At 34.8% G+C, this 20386-nt stretch overlaps 2 protein-coding genes across 3 annotated transcripts; one reads left to right on the top strand and one right to left on the bottom strand.

Annotated features, from left to right (window-relative positions):
* The first annotated feature begins 1731 nt into the window (after positions 1-1731).
* Positions 1732-13183, top strand: LOC110706562 (FH protein interacting protein FIP2-like). 2 transcript variants are annotated; one of them, XM_021884490.1, is made up of 11 exons: positions 1749-2080; positions 2384-2493; positions 3950-4084; positions 5783-5935; positions 6977-7060; positions 7171-7217; positions 7383-7456; positions 8707-8765; positions 10844-10903; positions 11066-11146; positions 12735-13183. In XM_021884490.1, exons 1-11 carry the CDS (start codon positions 2041-2043, stop codon positions 12786-12788), a joined length of 897 nt encoding a protein of 298 aa, XP_021740182.1. In that variant the 5' UTR covers positions 1749-2040; the 3' UTR covers positions 12789-13183. The 2 variants fall into 2 exon arrangements, with proteins under 2 accessions (XP_021740183.1, XP_021740182.1); XM_021884491.1 differs by lacking the exon at positions 5783-5935 and having other exon boundaries at positions 1732-2080.
* A 658-nt stretch (positions 13184-13841) lies between these two features.
* LOC110706561 (post-GPI attachment to proteins factor 3-like) lies at positions 13842-19437 on the bottom strand. Its single transcript, XM_021884489.1, has 6 exons — positions 19346-19437; positions 19121-19215; positions 17253-17514; positions 16907-17100; positions 15544-15731; positions 13842-14554 (listed from the first exon to the last, which is right to left on the bottom strand). The coding sequence occupies exons 2-6, from the start codon at positions 19213-19215 to the stop codon at positions 14268-14270; spliced, it is 1026 nt and encodes a 341-aa protein (XP_021740181.1). The 5' UTR covers positions 19346-19437; the 3' UTR covers positions 13842-14267.
* Between the last annotated feature and the right edge of the window lie 949 nt (positions 19438-20386).

Below are 20386 nucleotides of genomic sequence, written 5' to 3'. Positions count from 1 at the left end.
AATAGAGATCAAGGAGTTAAACTCAGGAAAAGGGATAGGGAAAGCATCCACCTCAGGGGGGGTTGACAAAAGAAGAAGAGAACATATTAGAGAAATAGTTCCTGATGTGGCCTCTAAGAAGGGTAGGTTCAGAGATCTGATCCCCTACTTCCGAACATAAGGAAATGATCCTATTTCTTTTTCGCATAAGGACTGATTTATGGAAAAAAGGATGTATTTCTATCCCCTTCCACAAACCAATTATCCCTAGACTTCATCATCCAGAACAACTCTTCTTGTTGAAGAATCTCCAAGAGTTCTTCTTGCAGATTCTTCTCCAAGTCAAAAAGATAGTTTGAAAACCCATTTGAACCTTGGGGATTTTTGAATACCCTCTAATCTCGCTATGAGGCGAGTCTTTTTCTTAAAAAGATTACCAAACACATTTTATTCCATAAAGCACAGACCGGGGAAAGTTCATTTAATTTATCAAAAAAAATTCTTTTCACTTTTACACCACTCAGAGGGAACAAGGGAGATGAAGGAGGGATCTACACATCACATTGGCTCAAAACTATCAAATTTTTGTCTTTTTTAAAAGAAACTAATATCGTAAAATAAATTTTGTTTTAAAAATAGCACTTAGATGATGGATTTCGGCCAAACTATCAAATTTTTGGCATTTGAAATTTATCTTCGCTCTATCTTTGTGCGCATGTGTCATTAGGATGCATTTACTTGAAGGTTTATAAATCTAATTGATGAATCTACCATTGCCTCCCCAATTGAAAGCAGAATCTTTTGGATTTCAACTTATGGAACTTCAACAACAAAAGTTTGCATAATTAAAACCTTTAACGGATAAATGAATGAGGACAGGGAAGAATGTAGGTAGAAATGATTTGAATTTCCTATTTATGCATTGGCTAGCTCTCACATGTAGGGGTGAGCATGGAACGGGTACCCATACCGTTAGTACTAACGGTTTGGGTACCCGATAACCAAAATCACTAAAAGTGATACCCATAACTGGAACCGATAAGTTCGGGTACCCGGATTTTCGGATCGGTTATCGGGTACCCAATAAGATATCCAATAATGATAATTAAACTTAATTATGTAGTTATTATGATATAATTTACAACTAATTAACAACATTACCATATACTCTTAACCAAATTATTAATAATATTACTAATCATTGATATTATAAAGTGATTATGAAGTAAAGTAAAAGTTTAGATTTATATTAATAGATTTAAGTAGGGAAAAAAGCAAAAACTATACTTATCGGATCGGATCGGGTAACCGTTAGTTTTAAAATGATACCCATAACCATACCCGATAACAAATTATTGAAACGGGTACCCGAACCGTTATACTTATCGGATCGGGTACCCTAATTTTCGGAACGGTTTTTCGGGTAGTTTTACTCAGCTCTACTCACATGCTCCATTGTGACCCAAATTGTCAGAAATTAAAAAACCAAGCATCACAAACTTTACTTTTTGGTCGTAATGGGTCATTAAGGTGTCATATTTAAAACAAAACATCTTCATTGAAAAAAAAAGCAAACTAACTTGGATAAGATAAATTAGTGCTTACAAATAAATTTCAAGTCATGAAATGTCAAGATAATTAACAAAACATTAGGGGTGAGAATCGATCCCAGGATCTCCTGGAATCGGGAGGGAAACTCTAACCACTTGAGCTATCCCTCACTCTAAAAAAAGTTGTCGATTATGATTAACAAATTAAGACCCTATTCTTTTGAGTTTTTGGGCAGAGCAGATTGGACTTCTACATATTGCGAAGTAGAGCAGAACAGATTTGATTTCAGCATCAGAGCAACTCTAAAGAATACGAAGTATGACATAAATAAATACAAACTAAATTCTGGGGCATCGCTTTATACGCCGGGGCCATTTTGCTCTTAAATGGCGTTCCATATAAAAAAGTGTCAAATGTAAAAATAAAAAAAAAAAAAAAAAAACGGTGCCAAGTCAGTCGTCGGCGTGCGTTTACCATTTTCTCTCTGAATCCTCACTAATCCCGCCGATCATGACTCCCGATTCTCCCTCTGTTGTCCGTCTCAACATCGGTATTCTCTCTCTTTCTCTCTCCTATCTCATCTCTTTTTCTCTACATATTTTCATTCCTTCATTAACAACCAAAGAATTTTGATTATCAAGAGTATAATTCAACTGTGATTCACTTCAGTTTTTTCTGATTTTCGTTATTCTTCAATCTTTTGATGTTTTTTTGGGCAATTTTAAGCAAAATGCAACTTAATTGGAACTGAATTACCGTTTAATTTTACCCTTTTTTGGTAATTTATGCTGAAAATTGAAGTGGGGTTTCTTGATTGTGTTTGAGTATTTGTTGTTGATGATTTGAATGTTAGGAGGGAAGAAATTCTGTACAACAGTTGATACATTGACGCAACGTGAACCTGATTCGATGCTTGCGGCGATGTTTAGTGGTCGCCACACTGTTTGCCATGATTCTGACAAGGTTACCCTTGTTGCCTTCTTTTGTATTGACTAGGTGTTTATTGTTTATGTTGTTATCGCGATGATTTTGATATTTGATCATGGATAAATGTGTAAAGAGTGTAGTTGATTCTCCGGTAAACCAAGTAAGGCGAATTAGTAGGTGAAAGTGGTACATTTTGGCCTAATTTAACATTATTAGGGTGTGATTTGCATATTATTAATGGAAAATTAGGTGACATTGGATTATAGATCAATGTTATGATGTTAACAGTAGTAATTAAGTGTATAGATTAGTTGATTGAGTGTAAAAAGTTCTCAGTCAATGATTTCGTTGGGGAATTGTAGAAAGTTACATGATGAATATTGATAAGTGAAGTTCGCTCTGATTTTTGTGGGGCTTTGGGGAGGGGCTAGGATTAGTGGGTTGAATGTCAGAAAGAGCAAGTCAAAGTTCTTAACCTAACATAAGGAACAAAATTTTGTTTATAAGTTATAACTAGAGGAACTGGGAGGGGGGGGGGGGATTTTGGGAGATTCAATGTTTTGAGAAATTTGAGGTTAACAGGATGAATTTTATAGATGGAAATGCATAATGCATATGTCAAAATTTTGTCTTATGTACTCATGTCGGGCAAGGGCATGGAATTTTTAATCTACATGACAAATGAACCACATATAAATAAAGAGTAGAGTACAAAGAAAAGGAAAATGAAGAGAAATTTATATGATATACGTTCAAATTTGAGCTTCGATCCTATCATCCTAATTTAACAAGAACTAGCGAATAAATTAAACATGATGTCTGTGTTTATGCATTTGTAACATGAAAAACACATGCAACAATCTTTAAAATCAGGATACTGTTGCATATATGTTGTATCGGCATTCCACACCTGCTTTCAATTTTTGGATAATGCCCTTGCGTCTCATTAGCCTTAAGCAGTTTAACATTTTGGGGGTATGAACCTTGTTTTTGTGGTTGAGCAATTCCAATTATTTTTCCCAATATTTAAGCTCTTATTTTTTTTAATGAAGGCACACTCACATACTCCTGATCCTAAATGGATTCCATTGAAGTTTCAATACTTTAAACCAGCCAGATAATCATTTTTGGTAAAATGTAACTCTGGTCTCGTAAGCTTTGCACAATAGTCAGTTTCAATGCTTGGCATCTCACATAAACTCAGATGTCCATGATCTTACAAAGTTATAAAGTCAGGGTTTAAATCGCAGAGGAACCTCTTTTTTTGTAAAATTAGTTTTGTAAGAAGTGATGACAATAGGAACTAAGTAAATTTCCTCCTCTTCAACCAAACAAGAAAAAGCTATTCTCTTATATAGGAAGAAAGAAAAATATCTCAGTGACTGCCTTAATATAATCTATTGTCATGCAACATCTAATTTCTCAATCTTCAGGCATATTATTTGCTTTGTTATAACTTTTAAGTAATAAACTAAATGTAACTTATCTTCAGGGCTATATCTTTGTGGATAGAGATGGTGAACATTTTCGACATATCTTGAATTGGCTACGGGATGGTATGATTCCCAACTTAAAGGACTCCGATTATGCTGAGCTACTACGAGAGGCCGAATACTATCAACTTCTTGTAAACATAACTCTTTTCACCTTTACATCTTTCAGATCTAATTTTTGTATGATATAATTGATTGTCCTATACTTCTACTACCTCCGTTTCTTATTATGTGCAACAAAGGAATATTTTATGTCTCACGAATAATACCCCTTTTTTGCACATAATAAGAAACGGAGGTAGTATATGCTTTACGCCAATTTGCATTGCTATTGCCAATGTGTTTTCAATCAGTGATTGCATCCAACAGTGAGCAGGATGGTGATGGGTGAGTGGGTGACTATACAAAAGAAAATGCAGTATAATTAACTGCCTATATCCTAGTCCCTCACCCTCTCGTCCTTGTTGACATTTAGTTGTTTACTAAAATGTTAAGAAATATGTTCATAAATGTTGAGTGGAGTGTTCTCCAATGTCTGCAATTTGAAAGTTTGCGTTGCAATTAAGATCTGAACTTCTTGATGTGACTAGATGAATAAATAGCATGCACCTAGTGGAAAGTTACTTCATTGGAAGATATACAACTGGATTGTTAATGAGACTGATAAAGTGATAAGTAATTGAAATTTTAATAACAGAAAAGGGTGTATCAGTGTGATGTTTCTATATAAGCTGTATGCGAGGAAAGGTTCAGTGAGTCTCTTTGTGATTCCTCCCTTTGTCTCACCTGCTTTTAGTTTTTGGTGGTGAGCCTTACTCAATTGCCTGGCTCTTGTCTTATACTCATGTTTGATTTATTTTTTTTTGTATTTACTTATTCGTTGCAAATTTTGATGATGATCTCTGTATTAGTGCTTCACTAGAGGAAAAATAGTAAATAAGACAGAATTAGAAGGAAGACAATTCAATCTTTTGAAGTTTAAAAATTTCAAACAATAGAAGGAAATATTTGATTCATAGAATATGTAGCATGGTCCCAAAAGGAAATGAATACAGTCCATCTGTCAGATTTAAAGATAACTGACTTTTGTCATTCTATCCTTCTGCTAGATGAGGATTTGTACCTTGAAATGTATGTGGCAGTGGGGCCTTTGATTCTAAAAAATATGACTGGCTGATATTTTTAAAATAACTCAAGTTACTTTTGATTGTTATGCTTAAGTATGCATCTTTGTTGTGGGACATGCTATGATTATTGTAATCATATGCCAATATAATATTTACACTTACTGCACATCCTGTTTAAGTTAGTACTATTTGGAATGGGAAAATGCAGCCTGATGTAATTTGCTAATTGGTAAAAACTGGAAAACTGCACATCCTGTTTAAGTTAGTACTATTTGGAATGGGAAAATGCAGCCTGATGTAATTTGCTAATTGGTAAAAACTGGAAATTTTTTAATTTATAGATTGCAGTTTAAATGACAACTTTACAATGAGACTCAATGACAATTTTCTGGGACATTGTGGCTTAACTTGTTTCTTAATGCTGTTCCTTGCTAATAGTGGACAAGAAAAAGTTTGATGATTGTTCAAATATGAATTTTTCCATTGCTATTCATGCCTATTCCTCTTTTCATGCGTAAATTTGATTTGTAATACTGGAAGGAAGACACTTGAAAGGTCGGAAACACTGCATGTTGTGTAGCTTATCATTACCTAAATTTTTTGCATGAACTCAAAATGCTCATTTACAACTTTTCTATTCTGATTCAATTAGCTGGGAAGGTTGATATTGCATTTACTGAACATGAGAATGGATTTTGTTGTCAGGGACTAATAGAGAGAATAAATACAGCTCTAAGTAAGAAGAAAGACGAGGATGATAATCCTGAACTAACCCGTCGTGATATTATTAAGTGCATACAGTCGGAGAAAGTTAAATTTCGAGGGGTGAATCTTTCTGGGCTTGATCTCTCTAAACTGGTAATGTAAAATGCTCATGCTGTTTCTGAAAATGTAATCTACCTAATTTTTCTCTTATTATTTCTGCTATTCAGGACATTTGACAAATAGAATTTCACTTTCTGACATAATGGAAACTTTAGCGTTAGGTTCTGTTAATACCTCTGGCCCGATTTTTTTTCCTTTCCTCTTCCATTAGCAAATGTGTGTCACTAGATCCAGGTATAACGTGGCTTCCATTTACCTAAGGTGACTTATCATTGTGTAAAATCTTTTTCTATATTAGTACTAGGATTACCGGATTAGATAAAGGTCTGATCTTTCTTCTTTACATTCAGCAACTTTGTTTTGACTTGTTTTAGTTCTACTTAGTTTACAATTAAATTGTGTCTTTCTTTCGATGAGAGCCTGTTTTATTTTTATCTGGATGAAAGGTGAACTGGCTAGACAAGGCAATCAAAATCACCCACTGGCGTGTTTGGTGTAATTTCTTCAATTATCTACATCTTTCCAAACACTTAAGGTGGCATTTAGTTGGGGGAGTTAATAAAGGAAGTTCAAACCTCTTAACCCTTAGTGAGTTGTTGATTTGGGCTTTCATAATTTTTTTCCCCTTTCCCCTTTTTCTGTTTGGACTTTACCCCAACTCCTGTTCCTGGAAATATGATGGGAAAAGTGGCTGTGATGGTCAGGTTGTTAGGTAAAAGAAAGCAATTTTGGTAGTGAGATGAAGCAAGTGCAGTGGTTGAGAGAGAGAGTTTTTTTTTTTTTTTTTTTTTTTTTTTGGGGGGGGGGGGGGGTGGGGGTTGTGTTGGCAAGTTAGGTAAAAGAATTCAGATTGCGTGATCTTGAATGAAGGTAGAGTTGCACTTGAAAGTGTTTCTCAAAATTACCTTATGTTTTGGACTTGTGTTTTTGTTGAGAACAAAGTCCTTGCTATCTTTAGCACTATTTTTGTTCAGTGTTTGTTTCCAAATTATCTGCTATATTCTCTATATATACATGTACTGTCATATGATTATTTTTTGTATATCTGATACCCTGTAATTACATTGTGTTCAGGATCTTTCAGATGTGGATTTTAGCCATGCTTCTCTTAAGGGTGTATTCTTCTCTCGTGCAAACCTTCAATGTGCAAAATTTCGGGTGTGTAAGTTTAAGTGTCTTAAGGGTTTACTTGTTGCAGTTCATATTTCATATTATCAGATGCAACCCTAAGAGTTTCTATAGTGTGATTTCTTCATCTATTTTTGCAGGATGTAGATGCTGAAGGTTCTATCTTTCATAACGCAACATTGCGTGAGTAAGTAACTTGAAGAAAATTTTGAAATTATTTAATAAATATTATAATTGAGTTGCATTTTTGTCTTTGCCACAGCTACTCTGGTTTCTTATGTCTCTTTTAGATGGTTTACTTCGTATATTTATAATTTCTGGGGTGCTGATGGGTTTGTCTTACCTGTTGAAGATGTGAATTTACTGGGGCAAATCTTCGTGGAGCTTTACTGGCAGGTGCCAACCTGCAGAGTGCAAACCTGCAAGGCAATCCTTCTTATCAATCTGATTTGTTCTGAATTTGTTTTCCCATTATCTATTACTATGAAGAATACCTGTGCTTTTTGTTCAAACTCCAATGCACATTGTGCACAGTTTTTTTTTTTTTTTGTTATTGAAAGTATGTGATTTCTATACTGCAAGTGAATGATTTTCCTGTATAGTTTGTTGCTTTGCTTTCTTTTTCTCTATGTTGCTATCTAACCAACCCTACTCCCCAAAATACTTCCTTCACATGAGAACCTTCCACCAGCGTCAGCTCTAGCTCTGTTGCTTCTTTGTCGATACTAATGCTGTTTAAATACTTTTTCCAAATCTTGAGCTGGTTTGATGAGAATCCAAGGCCATTTTTTTTAATTCCCATACAGCACCTAAATTGGACTGTACTCGAAATTCCTAATCATATAGAATTCTGAGGTATCTAAGTAGTTTCAATATATTTTATTTTATTTAAATTATTACTTAATCTTATGGTTCATCTGACATAAAAAAAAATTGGTTCACTGTGTTTGACATAAGCTCTATAGAAGGCACACCGCACTCACCTATTATATTCTTTTTCTTTTCTTTTTTTTTTTTTGGGGGGGGGGGGGGGTGGGGGGTTGCTAAGTATATTCGCTCTTTTTTCCATCAATGGTTCTCTTTTTCACTGATAGAATTGCTTGAATGTTCATGATTTGACTAATGGTGCTATGTTTCAGGGGATCTTAACTAATGCATAGTTACCCTTAGATGTTAGGGGGCATTGTTGTTTTGTAGTGTCCTTATGAGAGATCAATGAAAGGGGATTTGGACATAGCCTATAATATCTATGTAGTGTTTTTTTGGTGTTCTACTGAACTTAATATCATTTCACATACAGTTATACATATTGAAGAGCTAAACGCCTTGCTTTACTTTTCCATCTACAAGTTACAATACACTTAAGTTATGTAACACAAAATTTAAAACTCTAACCAAACGTAATACCTATACTATACTTGTATATTATGACCCTAATGAGTGTTACTATATTATCTGATTAACCTGGAATCACAAACCACAACATGCAAATTAGGACCTAGTACATTGGTACACTATCAGATTAGTTTAACAAAATTAGGTAATGAGTCGCGTTCTCATGCCTGTAGAGCATACCAAAGTATAATTGCTTAAAACATTAATGAACTTATCTTTTTGCCTGTATATAATTTTAGAACATGCCTTTCGAATTTACTAAACCTTTTCATTACTTGCAGATGCTTGTTTGATTGACTGTAGTTTCTGTGGAGCAGATCTGCGTTCCGCTCACTTGCAGGTTTGCTTCTTATCACTAAATCTTAATTCCTGTGCACTTGTATCTAAGTATCTTGTGTTGGATTCAGATTGCTACTAATTTGCTAAGACAAAATAACAGGAAAAATGAAGAGAGAGAATTGATTCTTCACTTGCAAAGATTAAAGCTTTTTATACTAGCAACTTTATGCTGCAAATCTCTTAGGTAGTGATCAATAGCCATTCTCCAATAGTGACTTAAGGTCATCAATCTCCTAAAACTCTCTTATCAATTGCCTGCCTAGTCCCTTCTCATCTCGCTCTATTTATAATAAATCTAAAGACTATTAACTTAATCATACATTCATACTAGACTACCCATAATGCACCTCGTTAGGTCAATTTATTACCTATCTTTTTAGTTTTAACCCAATTGTGTCTTTATTTCTTTCTTTCTTTTTTTTTTTTTAGAAAAAATTAAAAAAAATATTATTAATAGCTCAAACACCAAACATCAACAAGCTGCCGTAAAATATTGACTAATATCATCAATCTTGCTTTCACAGTTATCACCTAAATGTACCTCTGTTCTTTCTTTCTTTCTTTTTTTTTTTCTTTCACAGTTATCACCTAAACTTGTCATTACTGTATGTCCATATTGAACTGAAAATCACGTAATGCTGATGATAAAGGTTGATATCAAATTTGGTGGTGAAAAGGTACCACAATTGTGTACGGAATTGAATAATAAAATCCAAATGGGAACTGCTTGTCAGTACGAAGATTGGAAGAGTGGGATCTTGGAGGGGTTAAATGAGGGAGAGGGTAACTTGGTTGGAAGGAGCTAGGAAGGATATGAAGTTTTTGGATTTGCATGAGGATGCAGTATTATCGTAGGAGATCGAGGAGGAAGATTTTTGTCGATGACTACACAATCACTTTTGGTTCATGTAGCCGCTCCCACTTATGGGATTTAGTCTTTGATTGATTGATAATGTTTTAACAATTGCCAATGTTCAGGGTCTAAAGTTGATCATTTTTGTATAAATTATGAAAAAAATACATACATACATTTATAGTGAGTCTACAAACCAATTTGGGCTGTTGGATCTGAGTTATTTAATCAAGATGAGAACTTGAGATCTGATAGGATAATCAAGATGCCATACTAGTCTTTGATGGAAAATGCATCTGAATCAAATAAACATCTGTATCATTTACTTTTACAGGTTTCTGTTTTTTTTACGAATTTTAAATTAAACAAACTACTTCTGTACAACAACTTTTGAGGCTAGAGCAACAATTTAAAGAAATTTGTTGTCAATTTTCCTGTTTGATTTTGATCATTATTAATGTCTTTTTTCTCATAAAAAGTTAAATTATGGTTTGGATATTTCCATTAGGGTGCGTGGTTTTGATTTGTCTGTGCACTACGATGTATGTACTGGGTAAGGGTAAGTTAAGTTGTGAAGTGTGAATTTGACCTATTATAGATCACAATTTGGGTCATTGATGATTTGGTTATTAAACTGATATTATTGAAGTTGAGATTTGCATGTGAACGACGGAAATCTTACTGTTATACTGTGGATTAAGTTTGGACCAGAGGTTATTCTTATTCACTATTTAATAAGGGTAGTGTGACTTGATCTGCGGAGTTTGACTAGTTCTTATTAGTTAGGACTTAGGACATATTGACAAACTAGTTTATTCAACAGCTTAATTTGCCTAACACTTTTAATACACCAGACTAGATTAACCATTACCAACTTCTAGCTAGCCCTTGCTAACTTCAGCTCATGTTATTTCAAATAGAGCCTAAGTTGAAGTATCATATTGTATGATTGAAATTTTATATACTTTGCCCGAAATGAAGCTGTCTGCTCGTATTTTGTAATTGCTTGATTTACCTGCATGTTAAAGTTTTTAAGATGCAACTATGCAAGTCATGATGGTGTTTATTTGACTACCTTTACAGCTTTACTTGCCGGAGTGCAGATCTTGATTTAAAAATATGTATCTTGATTTAACCTTTACCTGCATGAAAAAAAAATATATGTATGTGAGTTGATTTAAGATGCAAGTCATGATGGTGTTTACTTGACTACCTTTACTTGCCAGAGTGCAGATCTTACCAATACCAACTTAGAAGGCGCTAATTTGGAAGGGGCCAACTTGAAGGTAAGCTTTTAGTTGATTTTAGCTTCTCTGCTGTGCATCAAAATAGTCTGTGTCTAAAAAAACTTGAAATTTGGAGCAATAAATTATGACATGATAAGGTCACACTAATCAGAGAGACTGCAACAAAGGAAGGCATAATAAATGACTTGCAATGTTTTTCAGGGGGCAAAGTTGACCAATGCTAGTCTAAAAGGAGCAAATCTTCAGCGAGCTTATTTACGACATGTTGATCTTCGGGAAACGGTAAGTGATGCATATTTTTCAACAAAACTTTCATTATCCGCTACTTTTCCACTTTGGGATGACCTTATTTTGTGGGAAAAGGGAGTGTGGGTGGTGATTTTAATGGAACCAATGAAAAAATTAGCAAAAAATAAAATCTTAATTAAATAAATGATAAGCTTAATGATATCAAGGGTTATAATCTTGTATCCCACACAAAGTATGGTCAAAATTGAATAATTACAAAGATTGAAGCTCACAAAGATGCTAGGAGAGAAAAATAAAAAATCTCAAATTGATGATAGGCAAAAATTGATCTCACAACAAAATTTTCCCCATTTTACAGAGTGGGTTACACTTTTTAGTTTACCCTAAGTAAATACTAACAAAAGCCCTTAGGTTACAGAGAACAGTAAAGATTAACTTGTTAAAACATAAAAGAAAGGCCGAAAAATTGCTCTGCAGACTCACCCCGAACTGGGGAATCCACTCAGGTTGAAGTATTTGCCAAACCTGGAATACTGAAACTGCAGATACTTGAGCTGTTGGGGAAAAAAAATCCCTGAGCAATGAATTCTCAGGAATGCTATTTGAAACAATTCCCCTTGGCTAGCTTTTTGACAAAGAGTATTTCTCCGGTTGGAACACTCATTAAGAACATTCCCCATGACCTTGCTTTTTGACATAGAATCCTCTTAACTTTTGCTTATGTAAAGCAAATTAAGGCTTGGGACGGTCAAACTTGTGTGTTGATCTCCCAAATATCCTCCACTAAAGACTAAGAACCACCGTGGGGCCGTGAGGCACACCACCATGATATGTGATGCTTTATGTGATGCTTCCGTGATTTCCACTTCTATCAATTCTAATGCTCCCACATCTGTAAGTTCACCCAACTATTGCTTTTACAAACATCTGCCCCTACTGCACAATTTTGTTCTTTGAAAAATTCTAACTTATAAATGTGTCCAGTATGCTTGCTTTATTTTTGGATATAAATAGAATATCGATGAACATGTAGGAACCAAAAAATTGTGCAGTTAGCAGCTTTATCACCTTTATGACCTGTCCATGCTCGTTTCTTGGTAGAATGTTATCTAGTTTTCCTTTTAACATAATTGAGCATACTTTATGTTCTTAACTCTGTAAAATTAGTAATTTATCACTCTAGTTTAACTTGGTTGTGTTATTTCTATAACTACTTTTAGTAGAATTGTACTTGCATATCAACATCAATAAACTCCCGTCTGGCTTAAGAGAAAGCAAAAGTTGCTTTGTGTATACAAATTAGGAATAATGGTGTTGCGGTATTAATATCTATCATCACATATTTTGATATTTAAGACCAAAGGGTATGTTGTATCACCTAGGAGCGTTTGATATGCATCTTGTTTTTTAATTAGATTTTAAAGCTATGGCCTCTTTTGGTCAACACTTCCTGTCATATTTATCTATTTATCCTGGCTAAGTTTCGAATATTTCTTTTGAGTGCGCTTAATTTGTCTTGATTGAATATCTATTATAAATCTATAAAACAGGACGTCATGGTTTCTCACATTGATGCAAGACTTTTTTCAAACCAAGTAATTTTTTCTTTTTCTCACATCAGGATTTGGGAGGTGCAAAGCTTGATGGTGCGAATTTGCTAGGAACTATTCGATGACACAAGCATTCTGCACACACATATTGTGTGCATCGTTGTCACTTACTAGTTAATACTTTTCTAGCCCAGAATGTCGAATTTGGATGGTTTCAAGTCAAGTTTCAGATGTATCGAAGATGTCTAATGTCTGTTGATTGTGTTTAATGTCCCCATTGTCCATATGGTTGCTGATGGACCTTGGACTGATGGATCTTGCCCATTTGTATAGCTAAGAATTCTCAACATCGTTAATGTGTGATTTTGTCCATTAATTATTATTCTTCCTCCAACAATTATAGCGAAGAACTGTCTAACCCTTGGCTACCAAGGTTGGCTTTATCCTCGCGTGTAGTCCTGTCATTCTTTGATTTTGGTAGTGGCCACTGATCACATGCCTGGCCCTTTGCTGTGTACAATTGATGGTACCCACATTTGCGTTGCTACCTTTGCAAGTCCTAGCGTAATACTCGAGTTTTCATTGTGATACACCAATACATACCAATTTACGACTATCACAGAATGTTTTTTTCAATCGTATGGGTGTTAATTTTTTCTTCATACTTTACCTATATAATTACTGGGATTCTTTTTGGTCATGACGTGCATACTGTTGAATAACAAAAATTTCAGTGAACCCTAATGTTTGCCGCTGATTCAACCACCATCCCTCCCCCTACTATGCACGTCACTGGTTTTAGTGAAAATCACAATGTAAACTAAAAAATAGCATATTTTGAAACTATTCATTGAAATTTACCCCATAATTATATGACACTTATTCTTACTTCCTCCATTCTTTTTTACTTGACCCGCTTTGACTTTTACACTATTTACCACCCTTCTTTTGACCGCGTTTTGTGAATAATATATAAGGAAAAACATATTTATGTTGGATCATTTTGAATTCGTCTCAATAAGTACTATCATAATATATAACTTTTATATTTTTTAAATATGGAGAATTAAAGTTATTAACCGTTAAAGTTTTGTATTGGCAAACGTGATAAAAGAAACAGGTCAAGTAAAAAAGAATAGAGGAAGTATATTATAGCGCTACCGCAGTGGAAGTTAAAATAGATAAGTGTAAACAATCGAAATGATGCATCAAATGATAAATGGATGAAGCATTGTTGTTAAAGATTAGTCTGTAGCTGAAAATGTATTTCACCAAGTCAAAATGTTGAAAAACAACTGTAGGTGAATACAGTAATGGAAGATTTGCAAACTTGGTGTTAGACCATTAAACCCAATGAGAAATCTATTAATCAAAATCTAGTATTAGCAAATTACAGGCTCAAAGCTCATCCTTAACTGATTTTTTAATTTAACATCAAGAGCCTCTTCAAATTTATAGTCTTTTCGACTAAGAATCTCCCATCTGCAACCAAACCTTAACAGAAAACCAGTGGCACCATTTGAATTAACTGGCATAACTGAACCAATAGCGCGATCCTGAATAACTCCATGCCAACATCCTTAATGGTTTGATAAGGGACTTGCTCACTTTACCTTCTTTGTGAGATCAGCAGTTCGGTATATGGCATCATCCTTAATGAAGCTCCACCACAGGTAGGTGAGGGGAATGGTGCTGGCATGCCAAAGAGCATGTGCATCAACAAATCCTTCATAAGGTGGGAAATCATATATCTCCAAAAGCATTGCAAGTCCACCAGCTATGACTACAAACCACAGCTTCCACCGCGAAGGATGATGTGAGACACCAGCCCAGATTGTCCATATGAGAAGTTGGGCAAAAGCCATGACCACACAGACTTGCATGTTCCATCCTGTTTCCAATCACAGCCCATGAGTAAGACCAGGTAAAGGGGTAAATTGCACTAATACGACTATAATCTTAGCCATAAGCTGGATAAATGTATACTAAGTTAACAGCATGAAATAGTACGAAGTAGGTACTTCTAAAATGACAATATTTTATCCATTCTCTAAAAATCTTCTAAATGTACCATGGTGTTTTTCCTGGTCTACCCTTCTCCCATGGACAGATGGACAGCATAAGAATATAGAAATAAAGGCAAATCATTCTCAGAGAGATCTATGATGCTACATAAGAATATTATCTAGTTCAACTATAGTTTGTGAAATGAAGGCATTGTAAATTTGTAACGTAGCTTATCATAGACAGGTGCTATCCAAGAAATAATGGATTGCTAGTTTGGACTTTGGACTTCAGCATTGGGAGAGCAGAAAAAACCATCATCTTCAACTAAATACAGTTGAATAAAGCTACAATAGGATTAGCGTGTATTAATCATGTCTGCATCAACTCTATCCAAGAGAATCGACCACAAATCCACAATTATCCATGGGTAAAGCTACAAAGATCAAATGAAGCAATAGCTAGCTAGAGTTTTGTTCTTTTCACAAGTGTGCTCAAGCTCAACACATCAACATAATAAGTATTTGGATCCAACTAAAACCTGATTCCCTAATCAATTAAAATGAGGTCCAAGTCATTTAAAGTTACTGATGAATTAGCATACCCACTTTGACAACAAATGGAAATGATAAGGTTTCTGTAATTAAACGAGCAAGTTAGATTGCTCATATGATATCATTACTATGTGTCCTTTACGATGATAGGCAAAAGGTTGACTTGCACACTTCATCTTTTTTCACATTTATAATAAATTAAGGACCCTGAAGCTGGAGCTAACTTATGCAATGAGTATATTTAACCTATAGAGCGAAGCATCACCATTGCATGCAATTCTCAAGGCAGATCACTTTTAGTAAGATATTGAGTCTCTCTTACCATAATCCATTTTGTAGTAGTTAAGGTACATTATGTGAGTGGCTATGAAAGCCAGAAGTGGAGCAGCCACCATGACTCTAGCAGCCTCATCTCGAACACGGAAACTTCTCATTATTGAAACAATGAGTGAATACCCAAGTATAGCCACTGCAGATGAGTAATCAAGCTTCTCTGTTAAATCAATGTCTCTGCAATGCAAAAACCCATATTGATCAGTTTTTGTCTTTGAGAATAATAGAAAATACATTACTTTTAGTCCCTACAAAAGAGAGTGCATAAAAAACAGCTATGTTTACAATAATGCACCAAAGAGCGAGACCCTAGAGAACCCAGCACTTTAAAGGTACGATCAGACAAGTTGTCTAATAACTATTTGATACACCTCTCGTGCATCTTCACAAATATGTAAAAGTAACTTTAGTTATTGTACACAATTCAACCCCATGACCTGGGGAGTGCAAGAAAACACTGGAGAAGCAAGAAATGCAATTCAACCTCAATATTAAAGTAGTTGCTACAATTGACAGCTGTTTATGTTAGGATACTCGAGAAAAGAAACTTAGGTTCACTAAAAGTTTAAAATGAGCCTTGCTTGCTAATGAAAAGGCTACATACATCTTGACTTCCCTAGACCCTGCTTTATTTCTTTAGTAGATAATATATAACGCAGCATTAGTGGTTGTCATACATGGCTGTACTACTGATATTCATGCCCTGCCTAATCTTCAAATTTTCTGTTCAAATGAGGATATTAGCTAGTTCTAAATTTTCCTTCTTACTCCATGCTTTAAATCATTTGGACTATATCAATCAGCCAAAATATAGAATCAGCTCCTACAAGATATATATCAGTCCTGAAGAACAAATCAACAAACTAAAAGACTTTTTCCCCTTGTTATTTAAAAATCTAGAAAATGAAAATCCAAGTGCATTTAACTTTCACTGAAGCACTACTTCATGCACCATGACTTCCTGGCCTCAAATGATACTCCCACACAACCACAAGATAGACCTGCGAGGCCTAGAAATGATGATGAAACAGAAAGTCAATAGGTAATATGAAATTAGGTTTGTTGCCTGGAACCTATTGAGGCACCCTATGCCCGCCCACTTCCAGAGGTAAACTTATTAATTTTAACCATTTTAAAGTGTTCAAACCTAATATGGATAAAGTGTTTGCTGCTGAGATTGCAGGCATCACCCAGTCAGGGTAAAGAAAAAGAAAAAACACTTCTTAAAGATGACCAAGTATAAAGGACTTTTGCTTCCCGCTTTTCTTCTGGATTATCATGTCTATTAATAGATATGTTCAATGAACAAATTCAAAAAGATACCTTGAATTAACTTTAAGAAAAAAGCTTACCGACTGTGGAAAACAGCACTCCAGAACCAAGAATTAAGGGATAGGAAGCCATATATATGCCATAAATTGGTGTATTCATAATAAGTTTCATCTTGCTTTAGGGGAAGCTTATATTGTAGAAGGATGTAAAAGGAAAGCCAACCACTGAAATGCATTAAGAGGTTGAGGATAGATAGCGCCACTGAAACAGGTTCCTGCAAAAATAAACTGCTGACAATGGATAAGCCAGACATAAATGAGGAAAATCAAGTTCTGACCAGAATTTTTGTTGATCAAGCAGGTTTACTGAGTGCACAATTTATACAAAGATTATCTACAAACTTAACAGTATGAGTGTATGACAAACCTGAAGTCCCAGTACACGTGTGAAAGGCCATTTTCCATGATATTTAACAGGTTCAAGACCGAGTGATTGTCTTTCTCTTTCTCTGTCAATCATGCAATAGTAGCGGCAATCGTTGAGGCAATCAGATTGTTTCCATTTCAAGTAAAGAGGCTCTTGCATGTACCATGGATTGTGGACTGAACCACCATCTGAAGAAGAATTGCATTGTGGAAAGCATTTCTCACCAATACACCCACTGCTTATGCACTGATTCACACAAGACCTGCAAACAAGCCCAAAAGATAAGGCTGATGAAAATACACATAGGACGTGCAACATTCCAGATAAGAGAAGAAAAAAGCATAAAAGCACACAGGCTACAAGTCTACAATTAAAGGTAAATCCAAAATAATTGCACATGAAACTTGACTACAGAATTATTGTCACCAATTGCTTTCCTGAGGCATGTATGATTCTTAGTTTTTCCAACAGTAAACAATGAAGCAATCACCCACTTCATACAAAGAAAACCATCACTATCATAGAAAGAATCAGTCCAAAGATTTCCAGAAACTCTAAATTAGATAAATGGACTAATTGATGCTTCCTCTCTTACCTTTACAGCTTTACCTCCAGTGTTATCCACAATAGCCTTAGTACTAGAGTCATCAAAAAAGGAAACCTGACTATGAAAACTAACATTCTGAGCCTCTAATTCCTTAGTACAAGTTATTACTCGTATAAATAAGGTATGAAACTGCACTGCTTCCTTAGTTTCAAGTTATTACTTGTATAAATAAGCTTGTTTCAAATTATCAGAACCCTGAATTTTACTAATCAATGTAATTATAAAGGTGTCCTGATGGGCCCTAAAGCGCATTTTATAGAGCTTTGCACACATATAATTCTGTACTTCACACAATATGTCAAACAACAAGCAATCACAATCGTAGAACTTATGTTCCGCCACAAAGCCACTATAAATAATACATCTTATGCACCTCCTCACCCACCACTTTATATAGCACGTCACCCTCAAACTTTATAATACATCTTAGGATTCAAAAGCCCTAGACTACTATCTCCCAAAAACCAACCAACCTACCAGAATTACCATCCTCATCTTTAGACAAACTTGACCAAGAGCCACAGTCACCCTCGCCAATATCTAAAACCACATCATCCACCACCCCTTATAAGTTAAAAGCACAAACCTCAACTTCAACCATTTCCTAACTAAAACATTCAAACAAAAACCAAGGCCCTCTTAGCTCTTACTCCTCCCACAATAACCCAACTTCAACACATCGCCAATTTGACCTAGTTTCTTCCTTATCCCACATGATTAACCCCTAGCAAGAGAAGAACCAAGCACCTCAATTACCCATTATGAGCACTACCACCACATCAAATTCCTGTATTCCCCTTATCTTCTCAAACTATCATTATTAAGTTGAACATTACATAATTCAAAGGTTTGATCTAAGTTACTAACGGTTCACCATGAAAACGTCATCAAAGGAAGTGAAAGAGAACACACTTCATACAAGAATACCACTAACCAATCAACTACAACTTGATAACCCATTACTAGTTTTCAAGTGAAGACGACAAAAACAACTAGCATTATCAAAGTGATAGGATCTCTACCTACAAATTTCAACACAAAGTTGGAATTTTTTTCAATCGCATCATCTGTAAGTTGCATCACAATAACCAGCAAATTGCAATAGCAAGAATTGAATCAACATTACAACTATACTAATACCTTAATCAAAAAATCATTTATCCCAATTAAAGGGTTTCAATTGTATAATTAAGCAGAAATTAATCCAAATAAAAATTGCAGATTGAGATTAACAGGAACAAAAAATTAAGATTAGGGGTACCTATAAAGTGGATCGGCATCACCAGCACTAGCATAAGAAACCCGAATACAGCATGAAATTACCGAAAACAACAAGATTGACCAATGATTCAACATCTGGGGTTTAGATTATATTCCAAAAAAATCAGAGATTAGAAATGTTAATCTGAGTATTATAATTTCAGTAGCAATTAAATTGAATAAAAATGCTAAAAAAAATCTTTTAAATGAGTAGACTTGCTCGTACCTTAAGGCTATTTCTTGCTCTGAGAATGCAGAGATTCAGCGGGTGCCGATTACTGAATTCCCAACCAAGCAACCATATGTGTTCTCTCGGTTTTTAGTCTTGTTAACTCTACGGAGTAGTAAGGTGTGATTGCACTAATCGGCACGCTTGTTAATGCATAAATTTAGACGAGTCAAATTAAATAGGGAAAATTTTGATAAATACCACCATCTATTGTTGTCAAAATTGAAAATACCACAAAAAAAAAAAAAATATCAACTAGTTTTTTCCTAAACTTTTGAAAATCCCACTTCTTTCTTAGATGACGTCATTGTGGGTCCCACATATTCGTTTTCCCTCTCTTTCCCACGATTTCCCCTATTCTTCTACTCCCTTCTTTCAATTTCATCTCTCAAATTTGATTTCAATTACACAAATTTCGCAAATTAGGTTATAATTTCTACAATCTAACCTACAACGATCTGAATTAATTAGTTTAATTAGGGTTTGGGTAATCAATTTGGGGATTTTGCTAAATCCGACAAATCAGGGTAATCAATTTGGAGGTTTTGCTAAATTCGACAAATTAGGGGTTAATTCGTGGTAATTACTTGTTTAATTGTCCACTTATTCATTCAATTTTAACTTCATAAACCCTAATTTGTCCAATTTAGCAAAACCCCCAACTTAATTACCCAAACCCTAATTAATCTAATCAATACACTTCGTTTTAGGTTAGATTGCATAAATTATAACCTAATTTGCGCAAATTTTTGTACATGCCATCAAATTCCAGAAACGAAATTGGAAGAGAGGGAAGAACAAGAACAAGAACAGGGGAAATCGAGGGAAGAGAGAGGAAAAACGAATATGTGGGACCCACAATGACGTCATCTAAGAAAGAGGTGGGATTTTCAAAAGTTTAGGAAAAAAATAGGTGGTAAAATTCAAAAAAAAAAAACTTGAGGTGGTATTTTTAATTTTGGCAACAATAGATGGTGGTATTTATCAAATTTTCCTTAAATAGGGCTACAAATATAAGTCTCATATGTATAATGTACG

This window comes from Chenopodium quinoa, unplaced genomic scaffold (genome assembly GCF_001683475.1).
Source record: "Chenopodium quinoa cultivar QQ74 unplaced genomic scaffold, ASM168347v1, whole genome shotgun sequence".
NCBI classification, from domain to species: Eukaryota; Viridiplantae; Streptophyta; class Magnoliopsida; order Caryophyllales; family Amaranthaceae; genus Chenopodium; species Chenopodium quinoa.
This window is presented reverse-complemented; position numbering and strand designations above follow the sequence as displayed.